The following is a 25,231-nucleotide window of genomic DNA, read 5'->3' as shown; positions in this document are numbered from 1 at the left end:
TGGCAGAGGGAGAACCGATCATTCAGAAACGGGGAGGCTGGTGCTGCGGATGGCTCCCTGGATGATCAAGACTGAATGGACCTTGTACAGATAAGCTGCACATTTTATAATGTATACTGATCAGATGAGTGGGGGGGTGGGGGGTATGTTGCTGTATGAGACTGAGCTCTGGGGGGGTCTCTGTTTTGGCTGGTAGCAGCAGCCTACAACACAGATGGTCAATATAAGTACAGTATGACTGCTGCAGATGCCTGGATACTTAACTCGCTCTTATGCGATATGAGGCCCCGCTCTATTGCCCATCGTGAAATGACTGACATTTTGGGACGATGGTATGGGTGTTTTGACATTCTTTAGGGGGTCTGTGCTTATCTTTGTTTCTAGCTGCTGTTTAGAGGGCTCATCGGCCTATTATTTTTGCTGTCCGGGGTAACTAGTTCTGATCGAAAAGTTTTTCCAACTCCTAATCTGTTTTACCTACCAATGTAACTGTGTTTTATTTGGCTTTTAACTGCCGCCAGAAATTATTGTCAACACTGATGCTTTGTTCGTTTTTTCTTTCTCGAAAATGCCAATTAAACAAAAAAAATACTAAATTTAGGGACGTTACAGGTAGGGTAAGGGCAGGGACCAATGAGTCCCTGTCCTGGGATGAATACAGTCCCTGTCCTGGGATGAATACACCCCCTGTCCTGCTCCTCTCCTGTGGGAGGGGGGCAGGAGCATATCTGTGATTGGGCAGGGCTCCCCATCCTCATCCCAGAGTTGTGCTTCACTTCGCCTCTCCCACCTGAGGGGGGGTGGAGCTGGCACAGGCTGGCACATCCCCTATACTCACATAGGGTTTCCCGCCAGAGTGGGGGTCAGAACCGGTGGGGGCTAAAAAAGCGGCATGCCTTTGAAGCTTCCCCTGCCCATCCTGGGGGAGGAGACCTAGCACCTCGCCCAGGACGTGCATTGCTGCAGGCCCAGGAGAGCGGATGGCTCTCTACCCAGGAGGCCAGCAACATGTCTGCTGTGTGACAGCCTAGGCAGCCTCTCAGACAAGACGTGGATTGTAGGTTAGGTTCAGGCGGCAACTCTAAGTTGCCCTCTGTAGTGCATTTGGCATTAAATCCCATACTGGCATCAGTGTGGGTTTAATGTGCTGAGAAGTTTGATATCAAACTTCAGTCTTCAGTGTAGCCATCATGGTGCTGTGGAGTTCGTAATGACCACCTCCCAGCACCATATACTCTTAATGGCATCACTGCACTTTCAGTGCCCAGGAATGGTCCTGGGTACTGTAGGGGCACAGGGCTCATGCACCTGTTCCCACACCACTGGCATAGTGCATAGTGTGTTTGTGGGCATGGCACACAGGGATGTGTGCATGTCGACTCTTTGTTTAGTTCTGTACCAGGACACTCAGCCTGCCAAGGCAGTGTGTGTGTGTGTCAGTGTACAGGCCCCCTAAGGAGGGCACAATAAGTGCTCCAGCCCTTAGGGGTCTTCTCTGGTCACAATGCCCTGGGTACCTAGGGTACCATTGACCAGGGGCTGACATGTGGCCAGAGATGCCAATTGGGTTTTGGGTACAACAAATTTTTTGGGAAAGAACACAGGCCCTGGGTACCTGGTTGGAAGGAACCCAAGGCACACTCAGTCAAAGTGCATCAGCCATTCAGCATAAAGTGGGGGCATGCCATGCAGGAAAGATGGCACTTTCTCACAGAAGCCTCTTCAGTGGCCGTATTAGATTATGCTCGCTGGTGCTCTTTAATGTCATGTATAAGTTAGCATTCGAAACGCCATTTTCTTTATCAGCTGCCATTTTCTTTGACTGTTCGAATCTAATCCTTTTTCATTGTGAGAAATGCTCTTTGCTAAGTTTCATTTCTGCAACCAAGAACTGTCTGTGCCAGTGCATAGCTTTCCATTGGTAAAGGCCCTCTCTCACCTGTCTGGCAGTTTGATCGCAGCCCAGGGTGGAGCGGCCTTAAAAAGTGTTCTGAGCTGTGAAAGATACAAGAAGCCTTTTTTTTTGTCCTTATGCTGTTCGCCCACATCTGTTGGGAACATTCCACTGTGGGCGTGTTATAAGTCAGGAATTAATGGATTCTTCCTGGTACTGGAGAACGCCTGGAATGTCCCATAAATAGACACCAACCCATTGGTTGAAAATATTTTTAAAGTGCAGGCTCAAACATCGCGTTGTCATGTCGCGCGATGTAAAATCGCCGATGTGGCACGCAATCCAATTAAAGGCCATATTTGCGTCGCAACAACTTGCAATGACAAAATGGCCGGTGTGACTGCCTTTGCGAGGTAATTGCCGCAATGAGAACTTCCGCGATTGCATTGTGGCAGATGGTTCGTCATACAACCCTCGAGACTGTGCAGACGGGTCCCGCTGGGAGCGTACACAATGAATGATTATTGGTGTATATTCTCCACTGTTTCTCTGACTCTTCATTTAACATGGAAGGCTGAGAGGTGGTCAGTGGTGACTCGGGTGGCCCTAATCAGGTCACTGCCTTCAGCCGTGAAAGGCAGACTTGGATAGGCGAGGGGCAACGGAAAGGCTCAAGGACCTGGCTCAAGGACCTGGCTCTAGACTTGCTTTGGTCCAACGATGAGTATGCCTCGTTTCTGAAGAGATGGGAGCCATCCAAGGCATATCCATGCGCAAGGCCTGGACATCCCCTGAAAAATCAATGGTTCTCAACTAGGTGTGGCACCTAAGAGCCACCGACGATGAAACCACTCTGCCCAGTGAGTCAGTCATAACAAGCCCACAGCATATGGCAAATCTAGCTGTGTACCTCCTGTCAGCAATAGCTTCGGAGAGTATGGCTCGGGTTATCTCCGAGACCATAGGCAGCATCTACGCAAGAGTCTCCCAGAGCAAATGGGAGAATAGGCCCAAAAGGTATGTGGTGTTCACTGACTGCAGTGCCAGGCTGGTGAAAGAAAAGAACTTCTTTTCAAAAGGTATCCAGCCTCTTGTATTGCCTGTCCAGTGGAGGCGTAGGGAATGTCCCAGGATTTACTCTAGAAGTGGCGGCTTGACCACCAAGCTCTCCAGGGTGGAGTGCTGGGTGATCAAGTTGGGGTCCCCTGGGACAGGGGGATGGTATCAGCAATTGTACTATTCACTGGCACCCCTGTGCAGGGCTTGGACCAGGCCCGATTCGGATCTCAGTGAGGGTTTAATTAAAACGGGAGAAGGGATGACTCCCGGCTGAAGCACCTCCGTCAAGACGTTTGTCTTGACAGCCACAGAGGGCAGCTGAAGGTCTGGGACTGTGGCCACCTGCTTCACCACTATAGCAAATGAGTCTCCCTACTTCATAGCCACGGTAGGAGGAGAGACCAAGCCCGCATCCGAGGTGTCCAATATAAGGGCATCTGTCAAATCCTCCTACAAGATGTCTTCATTGACATCTAGTGGCTGATATTCATCATGGTCCAGTGGCCCCCAAGTACTAGCCAAAGGAACAGGGCAAAGGCTTTGGCCTGGATGGAATGTCTCCAGTCGGCATCAGATTATGCCAATCTGGCTCCATGTCTGAATCCGGCATGAGTATGGCGTTGGCGGCACCGGGGAAGGTGAAGCTGGCTCGACTGGCACCAGTCAGGGCCAGTCCATGTATCTAAGGGGCCCAACTGGTGCAGTGGGAGAACTTGCTGGTGGAAGACCAGTTGTGACCCCTCGTAAGTCCAAGGGTTCCAAAGGCGTTCCATAGGTGATGGGCCATGGAAAGATAAGGAGCATGGAGTCATGAAATTCATTGAGTTGGGTGGGGGTTGATCCAGCTCCTGGAAACTTGGGAAGGCGCAGAGACAGCCCAGGTGCAGCTCAACCCCCGGAGCCATGCCTCGAATGAATATGTTGTCTCATCAGCTGACTTCGACGGAATGAGGCAAAGTAGAAAACCTCTCCAACTCCTTGTTCTTTGTGTGTTTGTGAGACTTACCCGAACGCCTGGACGACTGAGTGTGACGGCAAATGCTTAGAGTCATTCTGCGACCGATCCCGGGACCTTCCACTCGACCTATAATGTCTTGGTGTCGCATGTCGAACAGCACAAAGCTTGAGGGAGCGCTGTCTCACAATCTTGGGGTGCATGGCATGACAATCAATGCAGGTCTCGGGGTCGTTGTCGCGTTCAAGGCACCAGAGGCAAACGATGTGCAGGTCCATCATCGACATTTGCTGGTGACAGGCGCAACAGGGCTCAAACCAGACTACCTCTTGGATATCCCTGTCACACCAGAAGACATAGTCTCAAACAAACCACTGAGTCAGTCAAAACGTGACTGCCGTAGGTCTTCTCCGGATATGCTTCGACTGACATGCAAAGAAAAGAACGGACATCAGCGAGCTGGGATGGTGTTTACATAGGCACCGTAGATATCATGCGGAACCAAACGACGCCCCCTATTGACATGCAGGAATACAGCTCACAAAAAATTCCATATCCAGTCTGACGCAAGGGAATAATTATACATTAAGGAATCTTCAGCTAGAAGTCTCTATCACATAACTGGATTTGTATCTTTGATATAAGTTTACTCCATAAGAAGTAATGTTTACAATTGCTAGAGGGACGAAAGTAATTATCTCATAACCTTCTTTCTTGAATCACCTTAAGATATGGTTTGTAAAGTGCCTCAAGGAGTATTAAGGTACCAAAAGAGATTAAAACAAAGTGCTTAAACAGTTATGGGCTTCTATTTGGAAACCTTTTGGACAGGTTTCTTCCTATCTCTAGCCACCTGGCCAATGCAAGAGGCTGGTTTTGTTGTCTCATGCGATGGTGCTCGCTTGTTAAGGTGGCTATGGCTTCTAAGGTACTAATGGTTGGAGGTTACCAGGAGGATATTATGAAACCAGCACCATGGAATTCACCTTCAGAAAGTTCTATCTTAAAACAGCTGTGGATATAGCCTCAGAAACTTTTATAACTCTTGAATTGGGTGCATAGCACCGAATGTAATATGAACTGTATGTGATCATAGATTTGTAAGCTACTTTTACGATGCAGATGTAAAGATCGTCCCAGTCAAGAATAAAACTGTCTGCTGTCGCCCAATGGAAGTTCACAGATGGGATGGCACTGTATTCTTCGGTAGGGATTGAACACTTTTCACAAGAGTTGTTTGAATGTTTATCCCTGCATGTACGAAGAGAATAATCTTCAGATTTTTTAAATATAGATCTTTTTTGGCTGGGCAGCATTGGTTTTAGATGACATGGAAGATCTCACACGTTACTTAACGCTGGCGTGGCTCTTACTGACAGAAACCAGAGTAACAGTGGGATGCAGCATCAGAAGGAGCTGAGCATAATACTCTGCATGATAAAAGAAGAAATTAAGTGTATCTTGCGTTGGACTGCTTTAAAGAAGTCATATAACATATTACTTCTGCTCTTAGGAAACGGTAATTTCCTGTTGGTTAGGTTTTACGGACCATGCCATAGAAATACATGAAATAGAAATAAAACAAATTTTAAAAAATAACCATCGCTTGGGTGTCCTTAATAACATCTTACTTTCCAGGACATCAGCTAGGAATTTTATACCTTTCTACTTTCTATCTCTCTCACTAAATCTTATTTCTCTACTCCACCTCTGCATTTCTCTGTTACTAGTAAACCTCCCAATTTACCATACCATCCATTTGCTACCTCATCTGTTCACCTTCCCTCCTCTTTTTCTACCTCTGTTGCCCTACCTCACCTTCCCCACTTCCATATGCCTTTCTTGCTATCTTCTTTTTCTATTTGTTCCTATCATTACCTGCTCTCTGATTTCTTTCCCTCAACTTTTCCCTCGCCACTCCTATCCCACCGTTCTCCCTACCACTCCCTTAACTTTTTAGAAACTTCACCTTTCATTGCCTCACTTCTCTTCTCCGTACACCTCATCTTTCTACCCTTCACCTCCCCTCTACCATTTTCTCTGTTGCCGCAACTCTGTTTACCAGAGATGAGCTTGTATACCTCTCTCATCGTTTTGCCCTCTCTCCACCTCACGGCTCACTCTAAAGTGCACCTCTTCATACTTTTCAGGACCTCACTTCTCTACCTGTCTACTTCTCTCTACATCATCTCTCTTGTTACCATACCTCTCTAGCCCACTCCAGTGCACCCAACTGTAAAAACCTGAGGCGGGTCGGGGACAATCGATATTTGCCCGGCGGTATTGCCTCTGTGACCCTCTAGTTATTTAATCAATGAAGAGGCAGGCGCTGGAGACTGGAAAGCAGGAAACAAGGTTTTTATTCTCTCCGGAGGAGAACACAACGAAACGGACAGAAGGTATCGTTCTGAGGTGCTCTAACTGCATCCCTGAGGCCTGGCCTCTTATACACAAGTTTATGACTTTATTGTACATTACACATTTATGTTAAAGCTTTGATGTATGAAAAAGACATTCCCGGAAATCCCCTTTGGGCCCGTTCCCACACACATTTACAGTTGAAGTCCCCACCCTAGTCACAACAGGTGATGAGTATCACGCAGCTGGATATTCCGCCGATTCACGGAATGTGGGGGGTTCGATCGGATCTCATGGAGTGGGGGCTTTGATCAACCCGGGGATCCTTTGATGGGGGAAACTTTCTATTGTACGGGGAGGGGCAAGGAATGGTATCGGCAGAGCTGGGTGTCGGCCTGGGAACGGGGAAGACAAAACGGGCACACGGGGAAAAAGGGGGTTTGCATCTAAGGGCCGGAGATCATGAAAGGGAAGCAGGGAGGTGTCGCGCTGGGAACAGGATGAGGGCCTGGGGCAGAGCAGCGCCGAAGAGGGGTTTATGACTCAAGGCAGGTGCAAGCAGGGGGTGGTCAGCGTGCAGGCTTAGTGAAGGCGAAAGGCTATGTCAGGGGCCAGCGGCATGCAAAAGGGTTCGTTCTGATCGGGGCATCTAACAAAATGGCGGGCGCGCACGACAAAAGTGTGGCATCAGAGGGAGAGGCAAGATGGCGCAGATAATGTTCACCGAAACGTACTAATTTTCAACAGTCCTCCCTTTAACATATTCAAGACATCTTGCTGGTTCATTTTCTATTCGGTTCTATTGTGGTGGGCATGAGAAAGAAAACGGTAGGAACCCTAGATGAAGAGTCGTAAACAATACATTTTAACATTTCTAGTTTTTAGGAGGTGGGCCTATTTGATAAACTTTGATCAATTTGTCTAGCAGGAAAGTCATAGAAATGCAATACAAAAACGATTCTGTAGCGAGAGCAGCAAGCATATTTCATACTGGCAGGTTATTACATATATATCAGGTTCGGGTTGGAGCATGATCAATACAATGGCGGCTGGGAGAGAAATGAGGTCTAGCAGAAACGGCGATTGGGGATGTCAAATGTTCGAAGTTTAACGAGTTCTCATCATTCTTTGTTGCCTTTCGTTGGCGCTGTTGAGCACCGGCGGTGGAGCTACAAGTCCAGCTCGGTTCTAAGTTCTGCGTTGCAGGGCACGACCCTTTCCTCGCGTTCCTGGTCGGAAAGGTCCCTTTCGCCCTGTGTCCTTTGAGGTGATTGTCAGAAAGTTCAGATGGAAGAAGAGCGTTCAAAACAGTCCATAGGGTAGGTCAGAGGAAAAGGGGGATGGAGCAAGGCCAAATTAGGAACAGACTAGGGGAACGAGAGACTTCAAATAGGCGAGCGTGTGACCGAATTCAGAGAGCGGGGACTTGTCGACAGACACTGGGCATCGAGCAGGGGCATCAGGTCGACCCTTTCTTCTCATGTTGTCGAAAACAGTGCCTCGTCCTGCAGCTCTTTTCTGTCGTGGTCTCGCCTTGGCTAATGTCGCAGGTGTTCCTCAGTCTGCAGTCAGGCCTCGTGCTCCCACATCCGGTCCTTCTCTCCTCCAACAGCAGTACCCTTAAACAAGTTTGAAAAGACAGTCTTTAGAGAATTTGCAGATGAAGATAATCAAAAAGTCTATTTCTCTCCCAGCTCCAGGCAAAGAATGAAAAATGCCCGTTATTTAGTGTTCACAACTGGCATATGAATGACCGGTGACGGGCCTGTTGGATTTACTATGACTTTCCTTTAAAATTATTTATCACAGTCACGACAGTTCATCTGATGGTGACCCACCTTCGTGAGACGTTAACATGGTACTACACAGGTATTTTGCTGAGAGACGAACATGGCTAAACATTTCCTTTCTATCGATGCATCCTGCCTTTTAACTACTACGGGGTTCATTTCGATGATTTCTTTACCTTGGACTAGTCTGTTAACCTTGTAAAACATCACTCTGGGTCCTACGTAACCTTTTACAGCCCGATTACTTAATTAGGAAGGACAGGGGTTTTATGGGGAACAACCAGGGACATAGGAAACTTGTGGTAAGGGCATAAATCGACCCATTTCTCACAACCGGAAATGAGGGGTAGTTTCATAATTCCAGTTTTTGGGCGGCTGATACAGGGGAGGTAACAGGGGTGATCATTTTTCTGGTTTGGGTATTGCGACAATTCGGGGAGGGGAGGGTCGCGTATTCTGAGGTCCTTGTTTTATACCATAGGAGCCGTCGACATGTAGTTCCCTTATTTCGGGCCAGATTAGGGAACCTCTGTCGTCTTACCTGTCCTTTCCCTTACGGCCCAACCTCGGTTTATTGACTTCTAGCGGAAAAGGAGAGGTAATGACGCGGTCTCAGGGTGATTGTATTAAAGACAAGTTTTTGTGCAAATACTGACGGTATTTGAAGCTAATTAGGAGGTGTGCTAGGGGTGGCAATCTGCCAATTTCGGGGCTAATCACTCGGAAGAGTGGGAGTGCAAAAATAGAGGGAGAGGGAGAGGGAGAGGGAGAGGGAGAGGGAGAGGGAGAGGGAGAGGGAGAGGGAGAGGGAGAGGGAGAGGGAGAGGGGAGAGGGAGAGGGAGGGAGAGGGAGGGGAGAGGGAGAGGGAGGGAGAGGGAGAGGGGAGAGAGAGGGAGAGGGAGAGGGAGAGGGAGAGGGAGAGGGAGAGGGAGAGGGAGAGGGAGAGGGAGAGGGAGAGGGAGAGGGAGAGGGAGAGGGAGAGGGAGAGAGGGAGAGGGAGAGGGAGAGGGAGAGGGAGAGGGAGAGGGAGAGGGAGGGAGGGGGAGGGGGAGGGGGGAGAGGGAGAGGGGAGAGGGGGGAGGGGGAGGGGAGGGGAGAGGGAGAGGGAGAGGGAGAGGAGAGGGAGGGGAGAGGGAGAGGGAGAGGGAGAGGGAGAGGGAGAGGGAGAGGGGAGGGAGAGGGAGAGGGGAGAGGGAGAGGAGAGGGAGAGGGAGAGGGAGAGGGAGAGGGAGAGGGAGAGGGAGAGGGAGAGGGAGAGGGAGAGGGAGAGGGAGAGGGAGAGGGAGAGGGAGAGGGAGAGGGAGAGGGAGGGAGAGGGAGAGGGAGAGGGAGAGGGAGAGGGAGAGGGAGAGGAGAGGGAGAGGGAGAGGGAGAGGGAGAGGAGAGGGAGAGGGAGAGGGAGAGGAGAGGGAGAGGGAGAGGGAGAGGGAGGGAGAGGGAGAGGGAGAGGGAGAGGAGAGGGAGAGGGAGAGGGAGAGGGAGAGGGAGAGGGAGAGGGAGAGGGAGAGGGAGAGGGAGAGGGAGAGGAGAGGGAGAGGGAGAGGGAGAGGGAGAGGGAGAGGGAGAGGGAGAGGGAGAGGGAGAGGGAGAGGGAGAGGGAGAGGGAGAGGGAGAGGGAGAGGGAGAGGGAGAGGGAGAGGGAGGGAGGGAGAGGGAGAGGGAGAGGGAGAGGGAGAGGGAGAGGGGAGAGGGAGAGGAGAGGGAGAGGGAGAGGGAGAGGGAGAGGGAGAGAGGGAGAGGGAGAGGGAGAGGGAGAGGAGAGGGAGAGGGGGAGGGAGAGGGAGAGGGAGAGGGAGAGGGGGAGGGGAGGGAGGGAGAGGGAGGGAGAGGGGAGAGAGGGAGAGAGAGAGAGAGAGGGAGGGAGAGAGAGAGGAGAGAGAGGAGAGAGAGAGAGAGAGAGAGAGAGAGAGAGAGAGAGAGAGAGAGAGAGAGAGAGAGAGAGAGAGAGAGAGAGAGCGCGGCGCAACGGCAGGCTAAATAGTACACGTGCAACAGAGAGGGTGGCAGTGTATTCAAGAAAGGCTATTTAGTGCATTACACAGTAAAGGGCATTCACGGGTCTGCGTTAGAATCTTGTAATCATGCAGTTTGAGCATTAGACAGGGTAGAGGGGACGTGCCTTGAGAAAAAGGAAAGAAGAAAGGAGGTACCATTTTGTCGCACTTTCTCGCATTCTCGGTCCTTCGACCAGTTAGGCCGACGCCTCAGTCACACACACACATTCCCTCATAGTTTCGCATCATACGTGACATGGGTTCATTCGTCCGGTCTGGTTTAAGGGTGATCACTTTTTATCAGGTTGTGCTAATTTTTCGGATTTGTTCAATACGTGAGTAGTTTGCAGGCGTGCTTAGACACCACCTTGCGGCGCTAGTCCGCTTCGTGTATTAGACATGGCAAGGCTTCGGATCTTCGCCACACCTCGGCTGTAATTTCTGATGTAACCTGCAGAGGGAGGAAAAAAGGGGGTGGGGGAGACAGCGTTCGCGCACATTCAAATACATGGATTCATAAGTCCTTTACTTACCTCTTACTCGTCTTTCCTCCTCGGGGCAGGGTCCCCGGGGATATGGTTTCTGGAGTCGAGGGGGGTAGTGTGTTCATATAGGTCGCATGCGGGGAAACGTAAAAAGGAAACCAGAGGTGCTTAGTGCGAGGTATCTAGTTAAAGGATGTATCTCACTATCGGGATCCTTAAACCTCTTTCAACGCTGTGGCGTTCTAAGGTTCTTTGGTTCTTGGGTCAGCTCCGTTCCCTGATACTTTGGAACGTTGTACTTTATAACATTTACATTATTTCATTTCACCCCTCCCTTTACATTCCTTCATTTACACCGTTCGTTTTACCCACCCTTGGAAGTCAAGGTCTTCCTCTACGCGAGAGTTCATGAGTCAGTCGCGTACTTTTGAAGGCGGGGTGTCGTGTTGTCGATCCGATCCGTCCTCCAGGGCTGGGCAACCATCTTCTTTTAACCTTAAAGAGAGAGCAGAGTAGGGTGCACAGAAAAGAACTTTCCCACCGATCCCACATTTTTAAAATAAAGCATGCAATACCCGTTCATAGTTTCAAAAACTTTATTTTGCAAAATTATTTCAGCATTTGGACTATGAGGGTGCGGTCGTATTTGGCCGGTCGTGGCAATGGCTAAAGTGCGTACAGTGGGGGGTGTCGTTTGCAGCAATAAAAACATCGGAAAGTTTTACTCATTCATTTGTAAGAGACTAAAACGTCTATTAATTGGCTGGGGGTTCGGGGGCATTTATTTTCATAATTTAGAAGCATAATCATAATAGTGGTAATCAGATTTCCTATATGCATACCGTACGTGAGCGTCGTAAATGAGGTTTACATCAGTTATAAAAATATAATACATTGTACATTTGTAATCAACATTTGTAACGGGGATCCTTTCATACTGTTCGTCGAGTGAGTTCTCCTTGTCTTTTCTAGCCAAGTGTACAAAGGATCATATAAAATCTTAGAACATCAAGTTTATATTAGTGCGAAGGAACACCACGAGGTGTTCGTAAGTTCCGATTGATACCAGCGCCATTTTGGGCGGGGCCGGCTCAGTCCGGAAGCAGCATCAGGGGGAAATGTTTCCCATTACTGGCAGTTTGGACCAGAGTCCTTTTCGGCAGTTCTAGAATTCATGCTAACAGAAGGAGTGGCAATGTCATGTTTGTTTCGTTGGCGATCAAGGCAGCCGTCCCTTACCGGAAGCCTGCAAAGGCCGAAGGTTCCGCCGGGGACCTTTGTAGGATCTTCAAGGCTGTGGAGATGCTGTCGGAGATGGGGGCTCGTGCTCCAGGGGGCAAATGTTCGAGTTATGTTGCTGGTCAAAGTTACTCTAGTGGCCGGGGCCCGCCTTCCAGCGGACCCAGACGCCATTTTGAGGCCCTACAGGGGCCACTCTCGTCGAGTTTGCAAGAGTGGGAGAGATCCTTCGGAGTGAAAGGAAGAGGTCTCTGTTTTGTGAAAGCGGGACGTTCGGCTGGGGTGCAGCTGTGATGCCCCCACCTGGGGGGCGAGGGAGACTGGTTCGCATCGTCTCCTTCTCCCGGTGCACTCCAGGCCGCTCCTTTTCATCGCCCCGCATGAAGGTTTCTCCACATCCGGTGTTCCCCAAGACCTGTGCTCGGTGCTGTGGGAGTATGGCCACCATTGCACGTTCGGTGCTGCGCAAGTACTGGGGTGCCACCATGGTGTGTTCGGTGCTGTGGAAGTATTGGCACCATCGCCTGACTGGGGGTGTTCAGCGTCGGGCCGGGGGCTGGGAAACCTCCCATCGGTGGAGGTGGGAGAGGCTCGTCCGCGTCGCCTCTCCCTCCCAGCCCAACTTGGACAAATTGTTGTGGAGGTACGTGCAGGACATCCCGCCGTCCAGAGCTGCTGCGGCTGTTACGGAAGAGAAAAGGAAAAAAGGTGCCTCGTTCTCCTCTGGACATGTGGCGGGACTACCTACAACAGCCCGGGCTGCTGGCTCCTGCCTCTCCTCCGGCTCCCCCATACGTTAAGATTTCCTGACCAAGAGTTGGCGGCCGGGTCCGCCTTATATGGGTTGCCGTTGGTTGGGCGTAGCCGTAACCCTGCCCAACTTTGGAAGGTTCCAGAAGGGGGGGGGGGGGGCGAATGTTCTGTTTGACTTTCATTTTTCTACAGTTTTACCGTTATTATTCCTTGTTTGTTGTGCTAAATTAAAAGTTCAAGTTCATTAATGGTCTACGGATTTTGTTTTACCATTTCTTTCTTTCAAGGTTGCTTTTATGCCAAGTTTCTGCTAACAGAGGTTGAGTAACACGGAAACACGTGTAGAGGGATGACGTAGATTTGTACATTACATACACATAAACTCAGACGGGGGACAGTACAAGTACGACATACAAAGACCCAAGACGAATATAAAACAGTTATTGGTCATAATTATCTCTTTCCGTCTGTGAATTTGAAACGAGGCTGGGTTCCTGTCTTGACGTTGCCCGACCTAGGAGAACTTGAGCATGCCGCTGAGATTTTCCTGGCGAAATCTGTGCCATCGGGCATAATCAAACGTGGTGGTTCTGTCTGGTCTGTCTATGTAAGTCGGGTTCTTCTTTGTCTCGCGCTTTTTCTCGTACTGCCGGTCTGTCGTTCCTGTCGGCCCTTTGCCTTTACTCACGCTCAGTAGAGTCGGGCATTGGGCTTTCCAGTGTCCGACATACCTACAAAAAGCGCATTGGTCTGGCCCTAAGTCTAGTCGTCTTTTGCACAGTGTCGGGGGATAAGTTGTGGGTAGCGGTGTCCTGGGGTTGTCCTGTCGGTATATTTCTCTACTTGGTTTGTCCTCGTCTTTTCTCTGTCGTTTCGTAGCCTCTCTGCGCCACATACCCAGACTGTCGAGCATAATTGGCGTTGTCTTATTATTTCGAAGGGCTATTTCTAACGTTTCTATTTTATCAAGGTCAAAGGATCCTGTCAGTGGCCACTGTTTGTCTTGACTTTCTTCGGTATACCTGTGCCACAATTTATTATAGGCTATGGTGACTAATCCATAGTTTATGAACATGTCCTTATTAGGGGTGCCTTCTAGTGGAGCTATATGGTCCACCTCTAATACACGGTCCGGGTTAAACAGGCTATTCATCAGTGGGGAGAAGACAGACATGACGGCTCGTAACGAGGGACTAAAAAGTCAGCACTGCCTATCTTATCACTAGGTGCAAAGACCGTACAGAATATTTCTATTCGACGTTGTTTGCAGGCAGTGAATACCTCATGGATCAAAAAAAAAAATGATAATAACCAAACGACCAATAAATAACAATGGGGAGAATGAGTAGGTCCGCAAAGATCTGCGTTACCTACCCTTTTCACTATCTGCAAAAAGGGTGGTCTCTTCCCTGTTTGCAGACAGGGAATCTCCAGGAAACAATAGTTTGCGAACAACAGTTCAGTTTCAAGTGATTATTGAGTGGGGGAGAAAAAATAAGTACGGCTGCTGCCCTACCTATCCTCCACTGCTTGCAAAGAGAGAGCCTGTTGTTTCTCCGTTTGTAGACAGTGAATCTCCAAATAAAAAAATAAAAAGAGCAATACTAGTATTTTTAAACAATCAAGCAATCAAGCAATTATTACGACCTTACCCGGACCATATGGACAGTTTCTTGTCTTCCGAATCCAGCGCCCGATCGTCCTCTTTTTCTCGTATTTCTCACGGCACTCCTGATGGTCCCCAGTCAGGACCGTAGATCACTCGAGAGAGGTCTGTTCGGAACTAGTGAAGTTCGGATGATCGGCTGCCAGACGAGGGTCTATTGGGCAAGAGCTCTCCCGATCGTTGCAGTCGTTCACTCTGTCGTCGGGACCTCTCCCACTGGATCCACGAGTCGCTGATGGGCCCCACGCTTGGGACGCCAATTGTAAAAACCTGAGGCGGGTCGGGGACAATCGATATTTGCCCGGCGGTATTGCCTCTGTGACCCTCTAGTTATTTAATCAATGAAGAGGCAGGCGCTGGAGACTGGAAAGCAGGAAACAAGGTTTTTATTCTCTCCGGAGGAGAACACAACGAAACGGACAGAAGGTATCGTTCTGAGGTGCTCTAACTGCATCCCTGAGGCCTGGCCTCTTATACACAAGTTTATGACTTTATTGTACATTACACATTTATGTTAAAGCTTTGATGTATGAAAAAGACATTCCCGGAAATCCCCTTTGGGCCCGTTCCCACACACATTTACAGTTGAAGTCCCCACCCTAGTCACAACAGGTGATGAGTATCACGCAGCTGGATATTCCGCCGATTCACGGAATGTGGGGGGTTCGATCGGATCTCATGGAGTGGGGGCTTTGATCAACCCGGGGATCCTTTGATGGGGGAAACTTTCTATTGTACGGGGAGGGGCAAGGAATGGTATCGGCAGAGCTGGGTGTCGGCCTGGGAACGGGGAAGACAAAACGGGCACACGGGGAAAAAGGGGGTTTGCATCTAAGGGCCGGAGATCATGAAAGGGAAGCAGGGAGGTGTCGCGCTGGGAACAGGATGAGGGCCTGGGGCAGAGCAGCGCCGAAGAGGGGTTTATGACTCAAGGCAGGTGCAAGCAGGGGGTGGTCAGCGTGCAGGCTTAGTGAAGGCGAAAGGCTATGTCAGGGGCCAGCGGCATGCAAAAGGGTTCGTTCTGATCGGGGCATCTAACAAAATGGCGGGCGCGCACGACAAAAGTGTGGCATCAGAGGGAGAGGCAAGATGGCGCAGATAATGTTCACCGAAACGTACTAATTTTCAACACAACCCTTGCTCCACTTTTCCTTTCATCACTCGCTCTACCTCTCTCTTAATCCTTACCTATCTCTATACCACTTTCAATGCCTACCTCTTCCTCTTTTTTGCTTTCCCAAGCTTTCGTTTTTATTACATAACCATTCTCACTTAAGTTTACATCTCCCCCTACATCATAAATAGAACAACCTTCTTTCTCACGCTACTTCACATTTTGCACTATACTATTCTCTTAACCTTTCTGTGCTTTCTGTCTCCTACTACATCACGTTTCTATTATTCAGAATAGACAATCACTTTCTAGACAGAGAAGTGTACTCATAGAATGGGTAGAGGAGGGACAAGCCAGAGGAGATAATTAAGGAGAAAATGATCAATTTCCCTTGATTCAAAGGTTAAAATTCTTGGAGCAATGGTTTGATTTTTCCTGTTGCTGCAAAAATGCGAGTTATGAAAATGGAATTTATTGCTTATTAACCCCTTCCGTCGGCCGTTGCGAGCACTACCTCGCTGGTGCTGCGAACGGCCGAAGCGGCCCCGCCCACTCCGCGGAACCGCCGCACTGAAGCGAAATAATGGCCACGGTTAAGGAGTTAAGACTATCTGCTATTTAAAGCTACAATCTCAGAGCTCAACGAGAGTATGCCTTATATTAATATTATGCTATAGTCTACTAAACAACCACCAAGTCACCCTTCCTCTTTTTTCCTACAATGGAATGAACTGGCTGATTAGACAGTAAATACCATATAAAATATTGGCGCTGTAGTGGGGTCATAGAATATGCAGACATTGCTAAGTTAGATTTAGTTAGTATATGCTTGGCAGCCATCTTGCCGCTTTTGGGCACGTTACTACATGTCTTTATTCTCTTAGATAGACTGCTGGTGCATTCTCACATGAGAAATGTCTGCTTTTCACACATTTAGCTGTACACTGTGCCCCTCGTCTGCACTGTGTGTTCAAGATCGAAAAACAATGTATACTGTTGATTCACTCTGGTAAGTCCCACGCCCATAGACACAACATCGAACACAACTGCACTACTGAAAGTCGAGTGCTTTTAATATGGCATTGCATGCATGAAAAGGCACTTGGAGAGATTCATTCCAACGAAGAAGAGCTGTGCTTGTCCTGAGATACAATTCCTTGCATCTAAACTTGGATGTATGGGGTCCCTCTGACAAAGCCTAGAGTTCTTCTATACTTATAATAAACTAGCTTCTAGAATGGGGAGGGTGGTAAGGCGCTGGAGTCCTGTTTCCACTATCATTATAATATGATTTCCCCTTTTGAGCTTTATGGAATTGTAACCATGCTGATTATATTGTTCTTATGCATTTTGCTAGTATTGGCTCAAGTACTGCATTATAGAGCACGTTAGTTAAAATAAACATTTTAAACTATATTGTGTCTCTGTTTACTCACGTTGTGGCCAAGTATGAGTGTTTGAACGAAAGTGTTCTTCCCGCGATTCCTGAGAGGGACGGAGTGACATGTTCTAGGATGTCCAATCATTGGTAGCTTCGATGTAGTACGGAGCCTGTACATCCGGGCTCTGGGAGCTGAGCTCAGTGCTCTAGCGACCCCTCCCCCCTTTAGGATAAATGTGCTTCGGACAGCGTCCGCGCAGCGGGCGCGCCGGAAGCGCGCCGAAGTCGAGCCAAAGTCCAGCCCGTCTGCGCCCGTCCGCGGCCGGACGGGGCGCGGGGCTACGGACCCTGGCAGTTTGACACTAACCTCTATAAGGTATGATAGACATGCTTTATTAGCACTACAACCTGACACGTATGCTACCTGCAAGCACACCATGAGGGCCCAGTCACTCACAAAATGCAGGAGGTGTAGCTTCGATCCCCGCCCCCAAGTCCTAGATACTAGCTCCGGCCCTATCATTAAAGCAGCTCTACTGAACTGTAGATCGCTGCGTAAGCATGCGCTGGAAATCTACCACTTGATTGACGACCTGAAACTTGACATCCTTTTCTTAACGGAAACCTGGCTGGATGAATATTCGGATCCGGATATCATTCAGGCGTTACCTAACGGATATTCTATAGCCAGGTTAGATAGAAAGGACGGTAGAGGTGGTGGCATCGCCATTATTACTAAAGCACCTCTCGTCTGCTCTCTTGCACACACACAGGTTGATCATAGTGAAGCTGGCATCTTCAGTATCAACACTGGTCCTAACTACTCGATATCAGGTATTCTGATATATCGCCCACCGGGCAGATTATATGATTTCACTTCCACCCTCATGGAGGTGGTCACCCATCTTGCTTTAAGGAAATCAAAACTGTTAGTTCTGGGTGACCTTAATGTTCACTTTGATGATCCTTTAGACAAAGATGCAGCTGACATATGTATGGAACTGCAATCGGTTCAAGCTGACCTCAAAAATAAAGAACCCTCACACCAACTAGGGCATCTATTAGACCCCGTCTTTGGTAACTGGCTGGGAGTGTATACTACTGATCCCATACCCATACCCTGGTCGGATCATTATATCATTCCCATCTCAATCCAACTGGAAAAAACTGAGCTCTTTCGGCAGCAGTCTCTGCGGTATAAACGCAGGAAATGGAAAAGTTTTTCCTTAGACTCCTTCACTCAAATTGTCAAGGATGAAGGTCTTCCGAAAGGAGCTGACTGTGAGGCTGCCAATGAAAGCTTGAACAATATTGTTACAAAGGCTCTGGACATTACAGCCCCTAGCCGCACTATGTCCAATGCTAGAAGGTCTCAGAAAAGTGCTCCTTGGTTCGGACAAGATCTACAGACCATGAAAACGGCCTGCAAGAAACTTGAGAGAGCCTGGCGTTACAAATTCTGTGCAGACATAAAAACACAGTATAAAACTGCACAGAAAGAATATTACAAAGCCGTCCGCCTGGCAAAAGCTGAGCACTATCACACTCGGATTACGGAAGCTGGCAACTCCTCTAGGGAATTATTCCAAATATATAAGGAGATATCCATAGTGGAGATGTCCTCCTCTATCCAAAATGACTCAGTGGAATCATGTAATAACATAGCTCAGTACTTTGCTGGTAAAATAAGTAAGATCTATACCAGTTTCTCTAAACAGGGAGCCCCGGCCGCAGATTTCGCTGAAAATGAGCAAAGTGTAAACACACCGGTCTGTCTCAAATCTTTTGAAGTCCCTCCCTATGAGATGCTGTCTAAGATGTGTAACAAGATCAAGTCGGGATCGCCCAGAGATCCGGCTCCTCCTAAAATATTGGCTGAAGCTTTCTCAGTTCTGGAACCTCACTTGAGACACTTGTTACTAACATCCTTTTCAACCGCTTGTCTCCCAGAGGAATGGAAACAGGCTATAGTGCTTCCTATTAAGAAAAAGCCCAACATCAGTGTGGACGTAATGGATAATCTACGACCCATATCCCTTTTACCGTATGTCGCCAAGTTGGCAGAAAAAATCGCTAACACCCAACTGATGGAACATCTGGAGACCCATAATGTCTTCCATAAATCCCAGTCGGGTTTTAGATCAGGGTTCTCAACGGAGACAGCCCTCCTAAGGGCCACCGAAACCCTACGTGAGGGAGCAGATGAGGGAAAGACAATGGCCCTCATCATGCTTGATCTCAGTGCCGCTTTTGACACTGTAGCACATTCCATCCTGCTACAGTGTCTAAATAAAGCTGGAATCACCAAAAAGGCACTGGGATGGCTGAAGGCTTTTTTGCTTGACAGAAGCTTTCAAGTCCAAAGGGGGAGCTTTCTCTCCGATAGGGTGAGGCTGGAGCAGGGGGTGCCCCAGGGCTCTGCCCTGAGCCCTACCCTGTTTAATCTATATATGGCCCCTCTGGCAGAGGTAGTGCAATCGTTCGGCGTGGAGCTTGTCTCCTACGCCGACGACACGCAGCTCCTTATTTCTCTGACCCAAGCCCCTTCCAAGGAAGCTGATAATTTCAATGTCTGCATGACTAAACTTGCCACTTGGATGAACGACCACTGTCTGAAACTGAACGGGACTAAGACGGAGGTCCTCATCATGGGAGGAAATGAGGCTAAATGGACGAAGGAGTGGTGGCCTAGCTGCCTTGGTCCTCTGCCCTCCCCATCCCGAGAGGCGAAGAACTTGGGTGTGTGGGTGGACAATAAACTGTCCTTTGACAGCCACATAAGAAAAACGGTCGGCAAATGCTTTGGGGTAATGAAAACTCTGAACCGTACCCTTGACTTGTTACCTATTAATTCCAGGCGTACCATGACGCAAGCACTGATAACGTCCCGTATTGATTACGGAAATGTGCTGCTCATGGGCACATCTGAGAAAAATATTAAAAAGCTTCAGGTGCTACAAAATTCGGCAGCTCGCCTGGTCTTAAGGCTCCCTCGGCGAGCTCCATCTCGCCCCTCTCTTGTAGCCCTCCATTGGCTGCCCATCAGGAAGAGGATTGATTTTAAAGCTATGCTGTGGTGCCATAAAATAATTCATCACAGAGCACCGGCCTACATGTCGGATTTGGCTACTGTCTATGAACCGAGCAGGTCGCTTAGGTCTAAAGGTATGGGTCTGCTCAGAACCACACGCCCCAAAAAGGCCAGAATGGGAGGCAAATCCTTCCGGACTTTGGCGGCCAGGAAATGGAACCTTCTTCCTGCGGATATCAGGATGGAGAATAATGAAATCCTGTTTAGGAAGAAACTAAAAACCTGCCTCTTCACTTGGTGATGGGTTTCCTCTATTCCTTCTCACACTCTCTCCACAGCGCGGGGACACGCCGGGAGGCGTCACCAGGCGCTCTACAAGCTCCTTTAAATTAAATTAAAAAAGAATGAATGAGACACTATAGCTAGTCGGATTGGGGTTCTGGGCAGAGGTGGGTTTTCTGGTACACCACTACACACCGAGGTCTGGTTTCCTGCGCATAGTTCTGTGTATGTGCAGAATTCCTGCAACAGCGCTGAACGACTAAACAAGATTTAGATTCACGGACTAAAAGAAATAGCTTTATTGATGTTACTTAAGAAAAACTTTGTTGTGCCGCTATTTGGTCTGGATGTTCAACGGTTTGGGCTTTCAGCTGTTTTTACATGTTCCAGTTTCTGAAAGCTAAACATATAATTGAGTACAGTTTAGCACAATGAGGGCTTGAATTAGCTGAAAATGGGTAATCAATTTAAGGCTGTTCTAAACGTAAGGCCCTAAAATATGTCTTAGCTGGGGGACAAAATAAAAAAACTTTAGAAGGCACTGCCAGAGATACAGCTCTGAAGCATTCAAAACTGATTACAACATCCATCCTAGCATGTGACTAGCAGGAAACATAAGGGTTTGGCTTGTCTCCTGGTTGACGAGTACGTAATTTTATCCAAATTGGGAGGATCCCAAATGCACCCCAAACTATGCTTTTATATATGCCCTTCACAGTGAATTTCTTCAATGGGTCTCTTCATGGGACAAAATAAAGAATTGCTACAGAAAGAAGACTGAAGCCACTGGAATGAAGATGGCGAAGACGTATACCAAGATATATGAATTTCGCCACTCACCAACTGTTACCTAGGGCTCATAATTTCTTCCTGCGTTCTGGAAAGTACCCAGTCCTTGTTCAATCTACCGTTGGTAAACAAACTCTTCTAATTTCCGCCTTTTGTACTTTTTACAATGGAGGGATTAAGTCCTTAAAGCTGGATAACTCATACTGTCCCTTAGCCCAGTCAGACTTAAAGTTCAAATCTGATGTGCTGCACACCAGGCAAAAAGGTTCCACAAAGCAAAGCCACCCTCTGACAAATGTCTTGACAAAACCAAGGTTCAACCCCCCCCCCACCCCCTCCCCCCCTTACAAAAATGTCTCCATGTTTGGAACGCCCTCTGAACCCTGTGTGCTGCACTCAATTAAATACGTACTACAAACACAAGACTCAACTCTCCAAGAAACCAATGGACAACTGAAAAACACTCACTCCTGCTCACATGGAATTGTTTTCACTTCTACTCACAACAGAATCTGTCCTTTTGTCCTAATTGATAGAATATTATATGAATAGCCTAAAATGCATTTAAATTGGAATAAATCAGATTGGTAAGAAATCAACAGGGCAAGTACAGCACACCTTTTACACACTACGCTAACATTAATTCACGATAAAACAGCACAGATAGGAAGTAAGTAATAAAGTATACCACTGATGGACAACAGAAGATATCAAGATAACTGGATTTAAATGGACGATACATAAAGCCTAATAGTGGCCGTCCACAATTCCAATGAGTCCCAGTGGAAAGAGGAGAAGTAGATTTAACATCTGTGGTTTAACACAGAAGACACTACTATGGCAACCAGGTACTAGTCTATTTTTCTACTCTCTAGTCTAAAAGTCCTAATGTTGAAAACTAAATGCACATACATGCTCTACTTCCCTTTTTACATACCTTTTTTTCAGTTTTTTTTCCGTTGTGTTCTCTCCAATGCTGGTTAGGGAAAAACAAAACACAAATAATACTTAGTATGACAATTCTGTTTTAAATTGCTTAGTACACATGGATAAGATATGCACAGTACCAGAAAATCTAAACAATTGAGATGCCAGATAAAAACTAGATGCGTGTAATAAGAACAGATGCTCACATCAAACTGTAGTGTTCAGGCTGAAATGTAAACCAAAGACTGCAAATACATTCATAACATGAGATGTTTTGATACAAATAAAATCTAAGCGCTGGTGGGATGGCGACTGCCCCCAAAAGTGACAGGCTGACTGATCAGTAATCCTCCAAACAAGAATTCACCAAGAAGCTAAACGTTCAGAAATGTTTTTTATGATATCATTATGATGAAGAGCTTGTTATAGAGATGATCATTTCTATAATAAACTACTTGGATCCATTATTCATTTAGACTGTGATTTCATAAAGCTTTCGGACTTGCTCCAACTTGCTGCAAATTTCAAAGATTGTTTTCCGAAATAATCAGGGGAGAAATGGCTGACAAGAAATAAGATAAGGAAATTACTTCTAGTTTTTAATACATTTATGGCAGTTTGGCTCGGATGTCAATCAGAGAGAATTCCAAATCAATAGACCTTTAAAGAATGCAAGTTTGGCTTTATGCATCAGAAAGTGCTACCAAACCATTATCTTGGCAGGCACATATTCGGTCAAAAGTGAAAGAGGTTCTAAGCCAGAAGGGAAGCGAACATAATTATTTCACTATTTGGTTGCTACTAGTCCTAAAACAAGTTACTTCTCTGTACAGTTTTCTCCAGCATTGGTATCTTTTCCATGTACAAGCTATTTATATATTTCCCATGTGATGATGGGAATTCTCAAATAAAAGAATATGGAACAAGTTATTTGCTTCAATAAAAGCACATTAATGCTGCACGTTCCAATGGTTTGTTAAGCTCACTGATAGCCAGTACGCACTATCCTGCAGTGACCCCAAGCTCTAGTATGCCTCCTTAAAATTGTGTGCATGTTCTATACAACCTTATAGCACCAACATACAAATAAACAACTTCGGGGAGGCCAGGAGGAACACGTGTAAATTTGTAATAGAAAGCAATACTGGAGAAGTCGCTGTAAATGTAGTTAACTTATTCTTCTCCAGTACTGGATCTTCTATAGATTTACACACTGTTATGAGAGAATACCAAGGCACTTGGGAGACCGGCTTAAAGTTGCACAATGAAAAAAAAAGGTTATTCTGTACTACTAATCCCAAGGCAGCATTAGCCTTTGTGACAGCAATCAAGCATTAAGTCTGCAATCATTTCAAGGCAGCTGCATTCCAAATGTCGATGATAGGGAAAATTTTGCCATGAACATCACTGTAGTGGCCAGTCGCGGCTGGCATCTATGGGGAGTTGTGGGGCGGGAAAACGGGTGGTGGGTAAAGATAAAATAAAATCACGTAACTTCAAACACGGCCTCCTCCGTAAAGTACATCGTCCTGCTGCTGCAGTCTGATGCGAGTCCCAGCCAACTGCCTTAACCAATCCTGGCACTTCTCTCACCAGCATGAGAGCAGCGCCAGGACTGGGCAGAGAGACCTCTCGTCACTCCCGAGGACACTGGCGCTCAGTAATTGCTCTAACCCAGCTTTCTTCAGACAGCGGAGTTAGAGCTTTTATAGTGTGCATGTCTGGTGGCCGTTGCAAGATGGCTGGCCAGCCAAAGGGACATGTACAGTTTGAAAAGTGCCAAGGCAGTCTACCCTCCTCACTTCTGCTGTCACCATTCAAGCCCCACCCTGCCCTTCGGTTCGGGGGGGATGCAAAATAAAATGGTAATAAATAAAGTTTATTATCTTTTTATTGTTAATCTCTGGGGCTTTTGGGGCAATTTAGGTGGGGGGGGCGATGCTCCTCCAGCCTCACGGAGGAGCTGCCCCCTCCCACTAATCAAGTGGAAAGCCACTTACCTGGGCATTTGTTTGCTTGCCTTTTGGTAGCAAAATCATGCAGCCCAGTAGCAAACAGGCTAATGTGGCCTTGATTGGGCATGACTAAGTCATGAACAGCTGAGATGCAGGCATGAAAGTCTCAGCCATGTGAAAGCAGTAGCTACGTGAATTCTTCATGTTCCGAGCACGCAGCACCTGTTCTTCCCTAGAATTATGACACATGTAGAACATTGACAAGGAAAGTCTAGTCTAGAACCTCGACATCACCCATGGTGTAAACCTTGTATGTTCAAAGTAAGACCTTGAAAGGGTAAAATTCGAAGTAAGGTATTCTGAGCAATATTTATGAAAATCCCCTTCTCTCCTGGAGAAAGTGCTAGCCCCCTAAAAGACCGTCTTTCAGGTGAGTAAACCGAGACAAGAGCTGTTCATCAGCTCGATGGGCTGAAACAGGTCTGTATTACCAACAGAATATTTAAAACTAAAATATCAGTATCCTGTCTGGTGGAATGATCTGCAATAAGTTAGTGTGAAATTCCTACATCATTTTGGCCGGGCCCATTTCTGTAGGGAGATACTGCCACTTCATGCAGTATTATAGATATAGTCCTGACTTGTCCTGCCCCCTGAAGGTTAAACAACTGCTCATGGGGTTCACTTACCTTCAGTTGTAGGACATTATGCAATTATCAGGTGCAGAACCAATTCCATTTCAGATCAGACCCTGTTGGTAGATCCAGCCATTCCTTGCACAAATACAAGTGTCTAAGGTCTAGGACTGCAAGTCAAAATGTTGAAAAGCTAGGTCATGATGCAAAATACGGCCCTGTTCCTGTTCTGGAGACTAGCGGTCACCAGTATAGAGGGCACCCAATCATGTGGAGCAGCATGAGTAAACAGGCTTGCTACACCCAATTTAGGGCCACCGGAATCATTTGGCAACTGCACTTCAATACTCTTCACACCACCCGCTCTTGCAGAGGAACTAGCAGGAATGCTAGATAAAGCTTCCTTTCCAGTCTACTAGGGATGCACCCCAGAGACAGTTTCTCTACGCAGGAAGTATCCAAAGTGCCCTGAAAACGAATAGTTTCTTACCTGTCGGTGTAGTTTTGCAGCTTGAAGATCTTTCTGTATTCACTATGCTGTGCATATTCCGCAATCTGGTGGTTGGGTCCGGAATCGTAGTATTTTTTCTCGCTTTTTTTTTTTGTCGTAGCCCAGGTGGGCGTCGACGTCCCACCATTTGGTGTACCTTCGGTGACGTCGGCGCGCTTCCGGCGGAAGCTACCACCCTTGGGCGCCATCTTCGGATTCTTTTTTCTGTCTCTTTTTCTTTTTGTCTTTGTAGTGAATCCATGGCTATGTTTGTTAATCGTTTTTTCAACGTAATTCTTTTCACGTATCTTGTAATCGTTTTTTCAACGTAATTCTTTCCACGTATCTTTTCACGTATCTTGTAATGCTTAAACTTGCTTTCTTTCCTATGTGTTTCCACCCTCTTCTCCAGCCTCATCTTTCTGGCGGAGGC

General features: G+C 47.5%; 1 protein-coding gene across 2 annotated transcripts in view; it reads right to left on the bottom strand.

Moving 5' to 3' along the window:
- ZCCHC10 (zinc finger CCHC-type containing 10) overlaps window positions 1–25,231 on the bottom strand; it is a 173,788-nt gene that overhangs the window by 26,700 nt on the left and 121,857 nt on the right. For both annotated transcript variants that reach the window (XM_078653081.1, XM_078653082.1), the window contains exon 3: window positions 21,729–21,767. In XM_078653081.1, the coding sequence (XP_078509207.1) occupies window positions 21,729–21,767 (39 nt within the window). The remainder of the gene's footprint in view (window positions 1–21,728; window positions 21,768–25,231) is intronic.

The sequence above is a fragment of the Lissotriton helveticus genome, chromosome 7 (assembly GCF_964261635.1).
Source record: "Lissotriton helveticus chromosome 7, aLisHel1.1, whole genome shotgun sequence".
Lineage (NCBI taxonomy): Eukaryota > Metazoa > Chordata > Amphibia > Caudata > Salamandridae > Lissotriton > Lissotriton helveticus.
The sequence above is the reverse complement of the archived record's forward strand: the minus strand, read 5'-3'. Positions and strand labels throughout refer to the sequence as shown.